This window comes from Filicampus tigris, chromosome 20, assembly GCF_054856515.1.
Source record: "Filicampus tigris isolate MCC_2025a chromosome 20, RoL_Ftig_1.0, whole genome shotgun sequence".
Classification (NCBI taxonomy): Eukaryota; Metazoa; Chordata; class Actinopteri; order Syngnathiformes; family Syngnathidae; genus Filicampus; species Filicampus tigris.
Window position 1 is genome coordinate 15,206,028 of NC_141236.1, and position 18,973 is coordinate 15,225,000.

Sequence of the window (18,973 nt, forward strand, 5' to 3'; positions counted from 1 at the left end):
AGGGGCCGCGGCCGTTCTCCTCATTAACAAGAGGCGTTATCCACGGAGTCACTTATTTCTCCCAAATGTATTGCTAAAACAGAAAATGACAACTCTTTTCCGTTTTCCTGATCCAAAAATATACCAAATGAACTTGTTAGTGAAAACATGGCCATCCCGTGAAGACCCGTAGGGCGCAAGTGTGGGGATTGGGATTGGGCCGCCTACAGGCCAGAATGACGTTGGGATTGGGCCGCCTACAGGCCAGAATGACGTCAGGCAGGAGGAGGGGCAAACAGGGAGGCTCGGCTATTAATGAGAGACGCCTTGCAGCTGCTGCCAGCTACAACACGCCACCGAAACGCGAGGCGTGCGTGTACCCAAGCTGGCTGCCTTTTGGGGTTCATGGCTGGATCGACGTTCGCTTCAACGTTGAGGGGGGCGGCTCACGTAAGTACATGCGCTTTCAAAACGGACAAACAAACGGAGTTTCTTGACACAGACGCACAAGTGCGACAGCTTTTGAGTCTGCGTCGTTGCCCAGTGAACGGAAATGAAATGAAACGGTTGTGTGCCTACCTGCCCAAATGTGATTCCAACTTCTTTTATGTTTTGTATGTGCCATATTGTCATATGTGTGTGTTTGATCTGATTCGATGCTCGTTTGAGTCTTTTAAGTCCATAATTGGCCAGCTGGCTGTCGTATCAAAAGGGAGCCAATCTGGTTAATTGGGGACCGAGGAGCAAACGCTGCCAGGACCTCATTGTTTTATTTTTTTAACAACAACAAAAAAAAAAACCAGACAGACCACAAAGAACTTAATGCAACAATTTACCTAAATGTTTGAAAACTAAAATCTAAGTGATCAAATGCAAAGTAGTCAATTATTGTGCTTTGAAGTGAAATGCAACTGAATTGTACTGCGCTCAATTCAAATGTATAAAAATGAAAGCCGCTGTAACATTATGCAAAGTTTGAGAATGAATTCAGTTAGTTGTTGATTGCATGCCTTCAGAGAGAGCCTACGTTCCACTAGTGGTAATCGTAGCACGCTTTGAAAATCACTGTTGCGGTGCTGATGCGACAAGCCCCGTTTCAGGTATATTTTGGCGCACGTCCTTTGTCCGTTTACTTACGCTGCTTGAATTGGTGTCTTAATGTTTCCACCCTAAATGTCATTGTTGGCATGCTGGCTGTGGCAGTGTTCATAGCAGACTCCACTGTGTACTTTCAGTGGCATTTCTGGTCCTACGGGTGAATAAATGTCACGCGTTCAAGAAAAATATCCGACGGACTAACAGAAGTGTCGGAAGCCGTCGAGTGCCAAAGACCCCCGTCAGACATTCTGACCTGTTGGCTTTCTGGTTAGTCTTTCTGCCGTCATCCCGGGTGAGCGCTCGGCTTTGCCTTGTAGCGTCTGTTGGGTCTTGCCATGCATCATCCTTTGTATGCTGATGGCTCTGCGATGCTGCTCCTTCAGTCTGTTTGTGGCTTTTCATTCTCAGTAAGGTTTGAAGGTAGCCCTTTGGCACTGGAGACCTGCTGGCACTTGCCTTGAACTGTTCTGCCTCTGCTTTGAGACGGTGGTTATTCCTGATGCCGGACTCGTGATGTGATGAGGTCCACTATGGGAAGTTGTGGTTTGATGGTGAAGTGTTGGAGAGAAAGACGTGTTAGCCAAGGGACTTAACTTCATCATCATGCCGCGCTGCTCACTGCGGACTTCAATGCAGCAACAGTCGCCATTGGGAACAACCCCTGCCTGAAGCGCTGGCAGAATGGCTCAGGGCGAGTGTCAGAAACTCTCGCGTGCCAAAGACTTCTTTCTGACCTTGCTATCAAGAGAGGAAAGCTGGGCAGTCCCATAAAGGACTGCCATGTTATCAAAATTCTATCAGCAAACCGGGGTTGATGCTTGTTGATTGTCAGCGCCACAGTCTCAACATGACTGCGCTACTGTGGTGTCAATCTCCGTCAATCGAGGATTTTTCTGTCATGATTGACTTTCTTTCTTGTAAGCAATTGTCGGAGGGTGCTGCCGAGTTGAAATTGCATGGCTATGTTGCGCTTGGAGAAAATCCTTCAGAGTTTCTCTGCCAAACCTGCTGCATAGAGGGCACAAGAGTCCTCCTCCCGCAAAGGCCCAGTGAAGCAACCACGGGAAGTTGGAGCTTCCCTGCAGGCATGTGCGGTCAGGGTAGGCAAGTGAGACCGTGGCGCCCTCTTCTAGGTGTTTTCTGCATGTGAAGTGCAGTGAAAATAAGAAACTTATGATGACATAAATTGTTTCATTTTAGTTCTATGGTCCCTGCTTTATTTGTATTTCAATCCAATCTTTCAAATTATTGCATATTTGTATTTCCTGTTCAAATACTTAGGCAGTCAGTGAAGTCAAGAATTTCACATTCTGTCCCATTTAATTAAAAAAAAATAAAAAAAATACATTTTCCCTAAAATCTATCCCTGGTCAAGGGTAGCAATAACAGTATTTGGAGGCAATATTCAATTGCAGTGAATGGTGAAGTATTGGTGTGAAGATTTAAAATAAAATTTACAAAGTCAAACCCCTAACATGATAGAAATGCTTAAACATGTTTTGTTAAACTTTTCACATTGGTAACGTGTTGATGATTTTTCTTGGACAATAAACACTGTCTTAAAATTATAACCAAAAGTGATGGGAATTTCACGCTCAGCAGCATGTCTGTATACAGTTGAACTTAGTGTATGGGACATGAAAAAATGGTACCCTCAAAACACAAGGAATAGAAGTACAAAGAATAAGATTCCAACAATTACTTTGGTAAAACAAAGCAACGAAAAGGCCTCGAAAGGTGCAGAAAATGGGATATTTTCGTGAGCTGGGCCCGCCCCGGTGCCTGCGTGACGTCACTTGCCCAACGGGGTCGCCGTCAGACTCTGAAGATGGCCATGACAAGCTGTCGGTAAGTATCGGTTGCTCCCTTTTTAAGTCTTGCAGCACACAATGGCCAAGGGCATAGTAGCGGTTAATGCAGAAAAGTCACGCTAAACGTGCCTCGCGATTTGATCCATTTTGTAGACATTACAGTCCGATTGTTATACCGCCATCTAACCCAAATTTAGTCAGCAGTTTCCAATGCATACTTGTGATCATAGAACACTTGTCTAACCAACTATTTTTCTTTTCTTTTGTAGTGTCGACATTCTCTGAATAAATCAGCCCAGCTCCAGCAATATCATCGACATTTCTGTTCAGCATTTCTTCAAGTTATTGTAAATGATCTACTGTATTTGTACAAAAGGGTTGCAAACGTAGGTATGCAGTTATAAGATAAAAAAAAAAAACTACACAAGACTGTTAAGAAAACAGAAAAAAACCCATCTAACTCATTTCACCATTGTGATACTGCTGTATACCTACTTTTGCACCCCCTTGCAAGTGTTGCCTCCCCGGGGTACAGGCGATACGTGAGACTGTCAACGACTTGCTCTTCTGTAGATTCCGATCCCGCTTTGCCTTGCAGCGCGTGGTGTCGGGTCTCGCCTCGCATCGTCTTTTGGATGCTGATAGAATTGCGATGCTGCGGTGGTCCTCTCGGGTTGTCGTGGCTTTCCTTTCTCTGTAAGGTCGGAAGGGTTCTTGGCATTGGAGACCTGCCGACACTTCACCTCAACTGTTCTGCTTCTGCTTTAAGGAGGTGGTTGTTCCTGAGAGCTGACTCGTGAGGGCCGCTGTGGGGAGTTGAGGTTTGATGGCGAAGTGTTAGAGAGAAAGACGTGCTAGCCAAGGGACTTAACTTCATCATCATGCCACTCTCCTCATTGCGGACTTCAATGCAGCAATTGGGAACAAGCGCCTGCCTGAAGCAGCGGCGGAATGGCTCAGGATGAGTGTCGTAAGCTCTGGAGTACCAAAGAGTTCTTTTTGACCTTACTAGCAAGAGAGGAAAGCTGAGCGGCCCGTAAAGGACTGCCATGTTATCCAAATTCTTTCAGCAGACCACGGTTGATGCTTGGCGATTCTCAACGCCGCAGACTCCAGGCAAACCGGACTGCTGGGCTGAACGTTGTCGAGGCTCAAGAGGGATTGCCGCAGTGGACGCAGGACCGTCGAATGTCTTGAAGCTACAAAAAAGGGAGAAGACCGCCGCATTTTGCATTTCAGGTCTAAAAATTGTGGTGACCTTCTTCAGAGACACACCCATCAGATCAATTTATGCCGTGGAAAAATGTCATTTCGTCAGATGTGTGGTTATTGTGTACGTTTGCTTGTACTTGTGCATGAGATTGTTGAAACGTTGGATGTGCAAGATGGTTCAACTTGAGTTCCTCCGAGTCTCGGCAAAAAGGTGAGTGCCATTTCATCTGCTGTGTACTCCATTTGTATTAGCCAGTTTGTAACAAGACCGTGCATTTTCTTGCTCCTAATTAGCTGTCAATGAAATGTTTGCTCATACGGCGATTCCATTCTTGGCAAAATAGGCCGCATTCACATTTCTCAGCTACAGTTTCGGTGCATGCGCCTAATTCAGTGTAGTTTCCCGCATAACTTTAGTTAACGCTGCCATTGGATACAAATATTGTATGATTGTACTTTGGCCTTAAATGCAACAAATTGTAATCTGCTTAATTCAAATGTCTTAAAATGTTTCTCCACTAGATGTCACTGTTGGTAGAGAATATTGCTCAGCAATTTTTGGTGCTTTGTTGTTTATCAGTGTCACATGCATTTCTTTCTGGTGGGTGTCTCCCTCGAGCGATCAGTGATGTGCGTTGAAGCACTACTCCCCGGCAGTCAGATATAAAAATATGAAGCCAAAATACATTAGCCTATATTTCAATTTTGACTTTTAAAACATGTCTCAAATAAGGTCATAATAGAATTTTTGAATATTTGTCAGTGATGGCAAGAAACACAAAGTAATTCAGGTCAAGGTCATTTATTTAGGGTTTTTTTTTGGTCATCTTAAGTAAAAATAGCATTTGACCATCCCTTTAAAATGTAGTAGGCCATAAAAGCCCCGCTTATAAAATTGCCTAGGTGTCTATCATAATTGCGTGTCGGTTTCTAACGATCCGTGTCAAAATCGCAAAAGATTTCGACGAGTTACAAATTGATTGGCGCCGTACAGTTCCCTAATTTCAAGTGATTTGAAGAGATCGCCGGTGACTTAAAGATGGCGACCAAGTCTGCACGTCCCCAAGCAGCTGAGACTTGCGTTGTCAATGTCGATGGGCTGCGTTTTCCCAGTGCGCCAATGGAGGGCAACACTGCCACAGCCAGCATGTGGACATGTACATGCCCGACTCCACTGTGTACCTTCAGTGGCTTTTCTGGTCCTACGGGTAAATGTCACGCGTTCAAGAAAAATAACTGACGGGCCGAGAAGTGTCGGAAGCCGTCGAGTGCCAAAGACCTCCGTCAGACATTCGGACCTGTTGGCTTTCTGGTTAGTCTTTCTGTCGTCGTCCCGGTTGAGCGCTCGGCTTTGCCATGTAGCGCGCGGTGTTGGGTCTTGCCGTGCATCATCCTTTGTCTGCTGATAGCTCTGCGAAGCTGCTCCTTCAGTCTGTTTGTGGCTTTTCATTCTCAGTAAGGTTTGAAGGTAGCCCTTTGGCACTGGAGACCTGCTGGCACTTGCCTTGAACTGTTCTGCCTCTGCTTTGAGTCGGTGGTTATTCCTGATGGCTGACTCATGATGTGATGAGGTCCACTATGGGAAGTTGTGGTTTGATGGTGAAGTGTTAGAAAGACGTGATAGCCAAGGGACTTAACTTCATCATCATGCCGCGCTGCTCATTGCGGACTTCAATGCAGCAACAGTCGCCATTGGGAACAACCCCTGCCTGAAGCGGTGGCAGAATGGCTCAGGACGAGTGTCAGAAACTCTCGCGTGCCAAAGACTTCTTTCTGACCTTACAATCACGAGGGCAGTCCCCTAAAGGACAACCATAACATTAGGATTCTATCAGCAAACCGGGGTTGATGCTTGGTGATTGTCAGCACCACGGACTCAATGTCAAACTGACTGCTCTACTGTGGTGTCAAGATGAAATAAGTCAAACCCCTAACTTAATTGAAATGCTTAAGCATGTTTTAAACTTTTCAGATTGGTAATATGTTGAAGATTTTTTTTTTTTTGTAAGACAAACATCTTTGTCTTAAAATTGTACCCAAAGGAGTTTCACGCTCAGCATGTCTGTATGCAGTTAAACTTAGGGTAAACTTTTTTCCATGTCCCATACACTAACTGTCATAAGGAATACAAGTACAAAGAATAAGATTCCAACGAATACTTTGGTCAAACAACGCAATGAAAAGGCCTCGAAAGATGCAGAAAATGGAATATTTTGGTGAGCTGGGCCCGCCCGCTGGCCACCGGCTATTTTGAACCGGTGCCTGCGTGACGTCACTCGTCCAACGGGGTCGCCGTCAGACTCTGAAGATGGCCATGACAAGCTGTCGGTAAGTATTGCTTGCTCCCTTTTTAAGTCTCGCAGCACACAATGGCCAAGGGCGTAGTTGCGTTTAATGCAGAAAAGTCACGCTAAACGTGCCTTGTAATTTGATCCATCTTGTAGACATTACAGTCCGATTGTTATACTGCCAGCTAGCCCAAATTCATTTCCAATGCATACTTGTGATCATAGAACACTTGTCTCACCAACTATTTTTCTTTTCTTTTGTAGTGTCGACATTCTCTGAATAAATCAGCCCAGCTCCAGCAATATCATCGACATTTCTGTTCAGCATTTCTTCAAGTTATTGTAAATGATCATCTGTAATTGTACAAGGGGGTTGCAAACGTAGGTATGCAGTTATAAGAGATCAAAAAAACAAAACTATACAAGACTGTTTAAGAAAGCAAAAAAAAAGAACACATCTAACTAATTTCACCAATGTGATACTGCTGTATACCTACTTTTGCACTCCCTTAAGTGTTGCCTCCCCGGGGTACAGGCGATGACACGCATGACTGTCAATAACTTGCTCTTCTGTAGATTCGGCTTTGCATTGCAGCGCGTGGTGTTGGGGCTCGCCACGCGTCGTCTTTTGGATGCTGATAGAATTGTGACGCTGCGGTGCGCCTTTCGGGTTGTCGTGGCTTTCCTTTCTCTGTAAGGTTGGAAGGGTCTTCTTGGCATTGGAGACCTGCCGACACTTCACCTCAACTGTTCTGCTCCTGCTTTAAGGAGGTGCTTGTTCCTGAGAGCTGACTCGTGAGGTCCTCTATGGGGAGTTGAAGTTCGATGGCGAAGTGTTAGAGAGAAAGACGTGTTAGCCAAGGGACTTCACTTCATCATAATGCCACTCTCCTCATTGCGGACTTCAATGCAGCAATTGGGAACAAGCGCCTGCCTGAAGCAGCGGCGGAATGGCTCCGGATGAGTGTCATAAGCTCTCGAGTACCAAATAGTTCAATGTCAAATATTCAGCATTTGCACGCGGTATTCATGTGATGTATACTCATACTTAAAATTTTGACTTGCTTCCGCCTTGGGTTAGGTGTTTATTGTAAAAGATCTCAATTGGTCTTGTACCTAGTTGAAGCTTTATTGTTGTGACTTACTTCAGGGACACACCCACCAGGGAAAGTTTAGGCGGTGCAAAAGTTTCCTGCAATGTTTAAAATACTTGGATGTCTGTGCTTATTTCCTCTTTGTATAAATGTATTTTTACTCATGCATGTACATGTGATTGTTGAAACGTGCATGATGGCTTCGACTTTAATCAATGCAAATTTGGAGCACCAAGTTCCTCAGAGTATCGGCTAGAAGGTAAGTGACATTTCTTCTGCTGCGCACATGATTTGCACTCGCCACTTTGTAACAATACAGATTCTGAGCATATTGGTTGCTTGTCTGTGATCCTCATTAGCTATGCAAATTATAATTTTCCTCATACTGTGATTCCATTATTGCCAAAGCATGCTGCATTCACGTTTCTCAGTTAATTTGTTTGGGCTAAATCTGCCACTGAAGAGAAATTTTGAAAATGCTTGACTCTGTCCTACTTGCAGGATATGTTGACTTTAAATCTGCTCATTTGAAATGCAAGATCACCTTTGACATATCAGCAAAAGGTAAGTGACATTTGCATCCACTGCTGCAGTGCCGTTACAATGACCCACTTATTAGTGCATGTGTCTTAACTGAGTAGTTTATATTGTAGTAGCTTGAAGCCTGGTTTTGCTGAATTTGTTTCTTGGAAACATCCTGGTAAGTAGTTGCCAACATTTGATGTCAGGAATCCCATTTTCATTTGAATGTGCTTGTATCAACTGCATGACACTTTTTTGCCTCTTTTATGCCTTTGTCGACGCCCAGTAGCAGTTGACTTTGTCCTGACATTTGTAGTGTTGAGGGTCACCATTCTTCTGCCGTTCAAGGGATGTACTCCGGCCCTGGAAGAAATTGGTAATTACCTTATTTTGAGCTCTTCTACCTGTGCTTTAGGTGGGGTTGTCTCTGGTGGCTGACTCTCTTATGGAGTTGTGCTTTGGCAAAGTTAAGTCCCTTGCTAACACATCTTTCTCTCTGCGCCCAATAAGTGTTCTTCAGGACATTTAAAGATGAATATATTCTCAAAGCTGTACTAGACGAGATCCATCTTGAGCGTCTGATGTTGTCCAGCAGCTTGGTCAGCTTTGCCTCATCTTTATGTCCCATGTTGGGTTAGGATTGGGATGTTGCAGTCTTTGACCCTTTGGGATTGTATGATCTTGCACAGAGGTACTTGGACACTTGAAAGGTGCTGACATGATTGCCCTGATATCTTCTGCCTCTGCTTCAGACGGTTGGTTGTCCTAATGGCTGACTCTGCTGTGATAAGGCCCGCCATGAGGAGTTGTTGTTGTTGGGATGGCAAAGTTAAGTCCCTTGGCTATCACGTCTTTCTCTCTAACACTTTGCCATCCAACTAGAAAACTCTTCATAGTGGACCTCATTAGTGACTGAGTCAACGTTGGGAACAATTAACCTGCATGGAACACAAGCAGAACTTCTTGGTAAGAGTGTCAGTATCTCTCCGGTTCCAAGGACTCGGGCTACTACTTTATTTGGCCCTTCTTTGGCATCGCCATGTTTACGACTTTCTTTGGCGTTATGACAAACCATGCCCGTCTTTCGACCCTTAATGTAAGCTTTTCACGTTAATGTCAAAATTTGTGCTTGCAAGAAAAGATCCACTCGTGCAAAGCTTTCATGACATTTGGTGATGAGTCATGGCAAAATGAGATGGGTTACTTGTATCTAAACCTCATGTTTTGGTTCCTTAAACCTTGTTGCTGGATGGATTGGCTGTAACCTCATCTCCATGCCTAGCCTCCTTGTCATTCTTTGATAACACATCCCTGTGCTTGTCCCATCAGCTCTAGTGATTCCAGCACTGTTTGTCCCAGAAACCTTCAACATTTGCCTGTCCTCCAACGTCTTGATGCTTCTCATTCCCCTTTTCACCAACCATTTTTTAAGAACTCTGGCTATGTTTTCCATCCATCACACTGTACAAAGACAGCTCTGCTTGAAACAATGACCTCTCAATGACAGCGGATTCTGGGCTGCCATTCTTGACAAGGATTTAGACACCGCCATTCTTCTTGAGTGACTCTATAGTTCTTGACACTCTTCTCTTACATTAGCTCATCCTGATGAAATGCCTGTCTACAAAGACATTGTGATATCTTGCCCAATAGATGAGATCCATCTTGAGCATCTGATGTTGTCCAGCAACATATTCAGCTTTGCCTAGTCTTTGGTGTTATTTACCATGTTGGGTTAGGATTGGGATGTTGTGGTCTTTTGACCCTTTGGGATTGTATGATCTTGCACAGAGGTACTTGGACACTTGAGAGGTGCTGACATGATTGCCCTGAGATCTTCTGCCTGTTTCAGACGGTTAGTTGTCCTAATGGCTGACTCTGCTGTGATGAGGCCTGCCATGAGGAGTTGTTGTTGAGATGGCAAAGTTAAGTCCCTTGGCTATCACGTCTTTCTCTCTAACACTTTGCCATCCAACTAGAAAACTCTTCATAGTGGACCTCATTACGGTGACTGAGTCAACGTTGGGAACAATTAATCTGCTTGGATCACGAGCAGAACTTTTTGGTTAAGAGTGTCAGTATCTCCATTTCCAAGGACTCGGCTATAACTATCTGGTTCTTTTTCATCGCCATGTTTGCTACTTTCTCTGGCATCAACATGGCAAATCTTGCCCATCTTTGGACCCCTACTTTAAGCTTTTCACGTCATTGTAAAAAAATTCATGCTTGCTAAATAAAGAAAATTCTTAGTGCAAATCTTTCATGACATTTAGTGATGAGTTATGGAAAAACGAGATGGATTACTTGAACCTAAACCTAGAGTTTTGGTTCCTTTCAACCTTGTTGCTGGATGGATTGGCTGTAACCTCAGCTCTATGGCTAGCCTCCTTGTCATCCTTTTTTTTTTTTTAACACATCCGTGCTTGTCCCATCAGCCTTGGTGATTCCAGCACTCAGTTGTTCATCCCAGAAACCTTGACAACCTTTGCCTGTTCTCCACCACATTTGTATCCAAAATCTTGATGCTCCTTATTCACCTTTTCACCAACCATATTTGAAGAACTCTGGTGTGTTTTCCATCATCACACTGTACATAGACAGCTTTGCTTAAAAAAACGACCTTTCAATGACAGTGGATTTTGGACTGCCATTCTTGACCATGATTTAGACACCACCATCCTTCTTGAGTGACCCAATAGTTTTCCCGCCTTTGACCAATCCTGATGAAAATCACCGGTCTGCCATTGTGGCACACTCTGAACTTTAAAACCACAGTCCAAACCTTAACACTGTCCTTGATCCTGTCTTATTACATGTCATTAAGAATCACGTTGGGATTCGGCTTCCTCCTTTTCTAACTTATAGAGGTGTTCTCATGTGACATCCACTGGTTTTGATCCAACTAACATTTTGTGTCTCTTGTTCAGTTGTAAACTCATCTTTACCTTGTCAGTAGTGATTGGTCACTGCATTGTCTCGTCTGATTGGGTTAAAAAAGTGGGTTCTTTTTTTTTTTTTTTTGGTGTAGGTTGTGTCAACATTAGGAACAATTGGCGTGCCTAGAACACAAGCAGAGCTGCGTGGGTTTAGAGTGTCGGATGTCATTCCAGTTCCAAGGACCCACCTCAAACTATCCCGCCCTTTCTCAGTCTCATTTACTGGTTGTTTTTCGGTGTCAACCCTACGAGCCTTTCCTGTCCTTTGGACCTCAACTTGATCCTTTTTCTCAAGTTATTAACGAAATGGCCGTGCTACTTGAAAGTGTTTTTCAGGGTATGTTAAAATGAATATATCCTCAAAGCTGTTCTTGACACTCTTCTCTTACATTACCTCATCTTGATGAAATGCCTTTCTCCGAAGACATTCTGATATCTTGCCCAATAGACGAGATCCATCTTGAGAATCTGATTTTGTCCAGCAGATTGGTCAGCTTTGCCTTGTCTTTGGTGTTATGTCCCATGTTGAGTTAGGATTGGGATGTTGTGGTCTTTTGACCCTTTGGGATCGTATGATCTTGCACAAGAGGTACTTGGACACTTGAAAGGTGCTGACACGAATGCCCTGAGATCTTCTGCCTCTGCTTCAGACAGTTGGTTGTCCTAATGGCTGACACTGCTGCGATAAGGCCCGCTATGAGGAGTTGTTGTTGAGATGGCAAAGTTAAGTCCCTTGGCTATCACGTCTTTCTCTCTAACACTTTGCCATCCAACTAGAAAACTCTTCATAGTGGACCTCATTACAGTGACTGAGTCAACGTTGGGAACAATTAACCTGCTTGGAACACGAGCAGAACTTCTTGGTAAGAGTGTCAGTATCTCTCCGGTTCCAAGGACGCGGGCTACTACTTTATTTGGCCCTTCTTTGGCATCGCCATGTTTACGACTTTCTTTGGCGTCATGACAAACCATGCCCGTCTTTCGACCCTTAATGTAAGCTTTTCACGTTAATGTCAAAATTTGTGCTTGCAAGAAAAGATCCACTCGTGCAAAGCTTTCATGACATTTGGTGATGAGTCATGGCAAAATGAGATGGGTTACTTGTATCTAAACCTCATGTTTTGGTTCCTTAAACCTTGTTGCTGGATGGATTGGCTGTAACCTCTTCTCCATGCCTAGTTCATCCTTTTATAACACATCCCTATGCTTGTCTCATCAGCTTTAGTGATTCCAGCACTGTTTGTCCAAGAAACCGTCAACATTTGCCTGTTCTCCACCGTGCATCCGTCTTGATGCTTCTCATTCCCATTCTCATTGGGATTTGGCTTCCTTTTCTAACGTATAGAGGTGTTCTCATGTGATGTCCATTGGTTGTAATCCAACGAACATTTTGCATCTGTTGTTCAGTTGCAAATTCATCTTTCCTTTGCCAGTAGTGCTTGGACACTGCATTGTCTTGTCTGATTGAGCGAAAATATTGTGGTTCCTTTTTGTTTTTTGGGCAGAAGGGGTAAGTTGAGTCAACATTAGGAACAATTGGCTTGCCTAGAACACAAGCAGAACAGCGTGGGTTAAGAGTATCGATGTCTTAACAGATCCAAGGACCCACCTCAAACTTTATCCCGCTCTTTCTCAGTCTCATTCACTGGTTGTTTTTTGATGTCAACCCTACGAGCCTTTCCTGTCCTTTGGACCTCAACTTGATCCGTTATTAACGAAATGGCCGTGCCCCCTGAAGGTTTTTCAGGATTAAGATGAATATATCCTCAAAGCTGTTCTTGACACTCTTCTCTTACATTAGCTCATCCTGATGAAATGCCTGTCTACAAAGACATTGTGATATCTTGCCCAAAAGATGAGATCCATCTTGACCATCTGATGTTGTCCAGCAACATATTCAGCTTTGCCTAGTCTTTGGTGTTATTTCCCATGTTGGGTTAGGATTGGGATGTTGTAGTCTTTTGACCCTTTGGGATTGTATGATCTTGCACAGAGGTACTTGGACACTTGAAAGGTGCTGACACGATTGCCCTGAGATCCTCTGCCTCTGTTTCAGACGGTTAGTTGTCCCAATGACTGACTGCTGTGATAAGGCCCGCCATGAGGAGTTGTTGTTGAGATGGCAAAGTTAAGTCCCTTGGCTATCACGTCTTTCTCTCTAACACTTTGCCATCCAACTAGAAAACTCTTCATAGTGGACCTCATTACAGTGACTGAGTCAACGTTGGGAACAATTAACCTGCTTGGAACACAAGCAGAACTTCTTGGTAAGAGTGTCAGTATCTCTCCGGTTCCAAGGACTCGGGCTACTACTTTATTTGGCCCTTCTTTGGCATCGCCATGTTTACGACTTTCTTTGGCGTCATGACAAACCATGCCCGTCTTTCGACCCTTAATGTAAGCTTTTCACGTTAATGTCAAAGTTTGTGCTTGCAAAAAAGGATCCACTCGTGCAAAGCTTTCATGACATTTGGTGATGAGTCATGGCAAAATGAGATGGGTTACTTGCATCTAAACCTCATGTTTTGGTTCCTTAAACCTTGTTGCTGGATGGATTGGCTGTAACCTCACCTCCATGCCTAGTTCATCCTTTTATAACACATCCCTGTGCTTGTCCCATCAGCTTTAGTGATTCCGGCACTGTTTGTCCAAGAAACCGTCAACATTTGTCTGTTCTCCACCGTGCATCAGTCTTGATGCTTCTCATTCCCATTCTCTTTGGGATTTGGCTTCCTTTTCTAACGTATAGAGGTGTTCTCATGTGATAATCATTGGTTGTAATCCAACGAACAGTTTGCATCTGTTCAGTTGCAAATTCATCTTTCCTTTGCCAGTAGTGCTTGGTCACTGCATTGTCTTGTCTGATTGAGTGAAAATATTGTGGTTCCTTTTTGTTTTTTGGGCAGAAGGGGTAAGTTGAGTCAACATTAGGAACAATTGGCTTGCCTAGAACACAAGCAGAACAGCGTGGGTTAAGAGTATCGATGTCTTAACAGTTCCAAGGACCCACCTCAAACTTTATCCCGCTCTTTCTCAGTCTCATTCACTGGCTTTTTTGGGGGTGTTAACCCTACAGCTAGCCATTCCTGTCTTAACGAAATGGCCGTGCCCCCTGAAAGTTTTTCAGGATTAAGATGAATATATCCTCAAAGCTGTTCTTGACACTCTTCTCTTACATAAGATAAGATAAGAAGATAAGATAAGAATGCCTTTATTGATCCCACAGTAGGGAAATTTTCATTGTTACAGTAGCAAAGATATAGGTCACACAGGGGGGGCGGCATAATGTGGCCATTAATGTATAACATTGACGGCAAACATTTAGAATCAAACCTATCTAGATATACGCAGTAACATGTGTATATACACATGTGTATACACACCAACCTACATCTACATAAAAAATATGAGCACATCCTGATGAAATGCCTGTCTACAAAGACATTGTGATATCTTGCCCAATAGATGAGATCCATCTTGAGCATCTGATGTTGTCCAGCAACATATTCAGCTTTGCCTAGTCTTTGGTGTTATTTACCATGTTGGGTTAGGATTGGGATGTTGTGGTCTTTTGACCCTTTGGGATTGTATGATCTTGCACAGAGGTACTTGGACACTCGAGAGGTGCTGACACGATTGCCCTGAGATCTTCTGCCTCTGCTTCAGACGGTTAGTTGTCCTAACGGCTGACTCTGCTGTGATAAGGCCCGCCATGAGGAGTTGTTGTTGTTGAGATGGCAAAGTTAAGTCCCTTGGCTATCACGTCTTTCTCTCTAACACTTTGCCATCCAACTAAAAAACTCTTCATAGTGGACCTCATTATGGTGACTGAGTCAACATTAGGAACAATTAATCTGCTTGGATCATGAGCAGAACTTTTTGGTTAAGAGTGTCAGTACCTCTCCATTTCCAAGGACTCGGTTCTTTTTGATCGCCATGTTTGCTACTTTCTCTGGCATCAACATGGCAAATCTTGCCAGTCTTTGGACCCCGACTTTAAGCTTTTCACGACTCTGTAAAAAATTCATGCTTGCTAAATAAAGAAAAATTCTTAGTGCAGAGCTTTCATGACATTCAGTGATGAGTTATGGCAAAACGAGATGGGTAACTTGAACCTAAAGCTAGAGTTTTGGTTCCTTTCAACCTTGTTGCTGGATGGATTGGCTGTAACCTCAGCTCTATGGCTAGCCTCCTTGTCATCTTTTTTTTTTTTTTTTAACACATCCGTGCTTGTCCCATCAGCCTTGGTGATTCCAGCACTCAGTTGTTCATCCCAGAAACCTTGACAACCTTTGCCTGTTCTCCACCACATTTGTATCCAAAATCTTGATGCTCCTCATTCACCTTTTCACCAACCATTTTTGAAGAACTCTGGTATGTTTTCCATCATCACAATGTACATTGACAGCCGTGCTTAAAAAATCGACCTCTCAATGACAGTGGATTCTGCACTGCCATTCTTGACAAGGATTTAGACACCACCATCCTTCTTGAGTGACTCAATAGTTTTCCCGCTATTGACCAATCCTGATGAAAATCTCATTGATCTGCCATTGTGGCACACTCTGAACTTCAAAACCACAGTCCAAACCTTAACGCTCTGTCCTTGATCCTGTCTTATTACATGTCATTAAGAATCATGTTGTCCTAATTTGTTTGTTCAGTTGCAAACTCATCTTTACCTTGTCAGTAGTGCTTGGTCACGGCATTGTCTTGTCTGATTGGGTAAAAATATTGTTTCCTTTTTGTTTTTTGGGCAGGAGGGGTAGGCTGAGTCAACATTAGGAACAATTGGCGTGCCTAAGAACACAAGCAGAGCTGCGTGGGTTAGGAGTGTCGGAGGTCATTCCAGTTCCAAGGACCCACCTCAAACTTTATCCCGCTCTTTCTCAGTCTCATTTACTGGTTGTTTTTTGATGTCAACCCTACGAGCCTTTCCTGTCCTTTGGACCTCAACTTGATCCTTTTTCTCAAGTTATTAACAAAATGGCCGTGCCCCTTGAAAGTGTTTTTCAGGTTATGTTAAAATGAATATATCCTCAAAGCTGCTCTTGACACTCTCTTCTTACATTTGCTCATGATGAAATACCTTTCTCCAAAGACATTCTGATATCTTGCCCAATAGACGAGACCCATCTTGAGCATCTGATGTTGTCCAGCAGCTTGGTCAGCTTTGTCTCATCTTTGGAGTCGACGTTGGGAACAATTAACCTGCTTGGAACACACGAGAAGAACGTCTTGGTAATAGTGTCAGTATCTCTGAGTCCCAGCTCCCGGCAGCGCTCCAGAGTCCCAGCTCCCGGCAGCGCTCCAGAGTCCCAGCTCCCGGCAGCGCTCCAGAGTCCCAGCTCCCGGCAGCGCTCCAGAGTCCCAGCTCCCGGCAGCGCTCCAGAGTCCCAGCTCCCGGCAGCGCTCCAGAGTCCCAGCTCCCGGCAGCGCTCCAGAGTCCCAGCTCCCGGCAGCGCTCCAGAGTCCCAGCTCCCGGCAGCGCTCCAGAGTCCCAGCTCCCGGCAGCGCTCCAGAGTCCCAGCTCCCGGCAGCGCTCCAGAGTCCCAGCTCCCGGCAGCGCTCCAGAGTCCCAGCTCCCGGCAGCGCTCCAGAGTCCCAGCTCCCGGCAGCGCTCCAGACTCCCAGCTCCCGGCAGCGCTCCAGACTCCCAGCTCCCGGCAGCGCTCCAGACTCCCAGCTCCCGGCAGCGCTCCAGACTCCCAGCTCCCGGCAGCGCTCCAGACTCCCAGCTCCCGGCAGCGCTCCAGACTCCCAGCTCCCGGCAGCGCTCCAGACTCCCAGCTCCCGGCAGCGCTCCAGACTCCCAGCTCCCGGCAGCGCTCCAGACTCCCAGCTCCCGGCAGCGCTCCAGACTCCCAGCTCCCGGCAGCGCTCCAGACTCCCAGCTCCCGGCAGCGCTCCAGACTCCCAGCTCCCGGCAGCGCTCCAGACTCCCACACTGCAAATTTATGACATTTTAAGATTGACACTAGACTGAACCACTACTTCCTATGTGTACATTGTGCTGGAGTATTCATGAAATGACTATTAAAGGTGAGATGGACACAATCATTTAAGATTCAGTACTATGTTCTTGTCTTTGATACTTTACCTTGTTGGTCCAACGTCATACGCCATGGTTAATGTTTACAAAAGCCCTGTGTACAATTGACTATTTTAAAAAGGCACAGTCAAAAAGTTTAGTCAAATATATTAAATGTAAAAAGTCTCAAAGGGACCATGACAACATCTTTACCCCCCAGGAGGGCAAGGAAAAACTCAAAACGCCTGATCTGAGAAAATTGAGAAACCTTGAAGGGGCCACAAATGGGGATCATCCTTCCAGGATGATTAGGCTGCAATTGATGCAGAGTGGCAACACTTAATCGATAATGCAGTGCTATACAACGCAAACATGAATAGTGTGCAAGTCAATTTAAAAAGATAAAGCTGCAGGGTGACTCCTTTTGGTGAAGTAGGTCAATCACCTTTGTGGCACCACATCTGTTAGATCTCCATCTTTATCACATGCGGGTACAGCCGATAGAAGTTGTGCCTCTTGCATCCCCCAAAAAAAAAATACGAAATACAATTTTATTTTTTAAATCAAGAGCATCAAATCTTTAAAGAATGTATTTCCCTGAAATTGTCACGGTAAATAGATAATAGGTCTCTTTTATATAATAGATAGATACTAGATTTTTTTTTTTTTTTTTTTAAACATAAGGATTTCCCTGTGAAAGTGTTGTCTAGCTGGTGCTCCCTAAATTGCAACATAGGATTTCACCTCGCAAAAAATGCCTTTGAAGAATTTATCCGGTGTGCGAATTTCCCATAGCCTGAATAACCCTAAACCCAACCTTCTGGTCTGACGTAGTCCCTCCTCCGGCCAGCCCCCTCTCAGAAAATAGGCAAAAATGTCCATTGTTGTCCAAAATGCAGCATGTTTTATGACACAAATTTGCTTTCATGATGGATGACAGAATTTGAAGAATATTCGCTGTTGAGATAAGTCTAATTTGGACAATTTTAAATTCAGAAAGGTATCTAAACATTATCAAAAATAATTATCAATTTGATCTATTAGTTGTCAATCCAATAATTGTTGCACCTCTATTTTCTGTTACACTCCCCCAGGAAGCAAAAAAAGAATCACGCACAACTTACTCCCGGCTGCGAATATAGTCTAGAAAATGGTTACACCTCTGCTCAATAACTTAACATTGTTTGTGCTCTCTGCACACGTTCTGACAATGAGTGACACAGTTACTTACTGTAGTGGATGTACAATTCACTTTATCCTAGTAAGTTAAAAAAAAGAATGTTCCCCAAACTGATAAAATAGTCAACTAAAAAAATGCATAATATTTTGTCACGACCAACTATATTTATTCAGTAAAATCTTCGTCATTGCTGCCTTTGCTAAATGACAATTCCGGGGCTGTCGACTACACAGGGCGAGTTTCGTATAACTACGACTTTGCAAGCCAGAGTTAGCTAGGGGGTGCCGTTTCTGGCAAGGCATTGCCTGGAATTGCACCCCCCCCGCCCCCTCAAAAAATTCTGTTCTGTTGGGTCCAGCATGTCATGCTTTTTACTGTGCAATGATGGTACTAGTATGATTACACAGGGCGAGTTCCAGGGTTAATTAGGATTAGCCAGGGGCTGATTGTGGTTATCATGCCTAACCCTAACCCTGTACCCCCCTCCCCCCCAAAAAAATTCTGTTCTGCTGGGCTCAGCATGTCATGCTTTTTACTGTGCAATGATGGAACTAGTATGAGTACACAGGGCGAGTTCCGGGGTTAATTAGGATTAGCCAGGGGCTGATCGTGGTTATCATGCCTAACCCTAACCCTAACCCCCTAACCCTTGTCTAAGAATGAATCATAACCCTAACCCTAACTCCTAACCCTAAGAGTGAAATAAACTACAACAAAAGTCAAGAGAGACGTGTGTTAGTGGTGCATGTGGACCGTGGGACGAGTTTTGGGGTCGGGAGGCAGGACCGTGCACCTCTGCCTCACCGGCCGAGGGGCTTAGTC

At 44.4% G+C, this 18,973-nt stretch overlaps 1 protein-coding gene across 1 annotated transcript; it reads left to right on the forward strand.

The window, feature by feature from the left end:
• The first annotated feature begins 248 nt into the window (after positions 1–248).
• On the forward strand, positions 249–17,000 carry LOC147128645 (uncharacterized). Its single transcript, XM_086019755.1, has 2 exons — positions 249–429; positions 16,221–17,000. The coding sequence occupies exons 1-2, from the start codon at positions 249–251 to the stop codon at positions 16,907–16,909; spliced, it is 870 nt and encodes a 289-aa protein (XP_085875881.1). The 3' UTR covers positions 16,910–17,000.
• Positions 17,001–18,973: the final 1,973 nt, after the last annotated feature.

Excerpts from the sequence above, each read along its gene's own strand:
- LOC147128645 (XM_086019755.1), top strand. The coding sequence starts at position 249 with ATGACGTCAGGCAGGAGGAGGGGCAAACAGGGAGGCTCGGCTATTAAT. Across the intron at positions 430-16,220 it reads CGTTGAGGGGGGCGGCTCAC|CGCTCCAGAGTCCCAGCTCC; the intron begins GTAAGTACATGC and ends AGCTCCCGGCAG.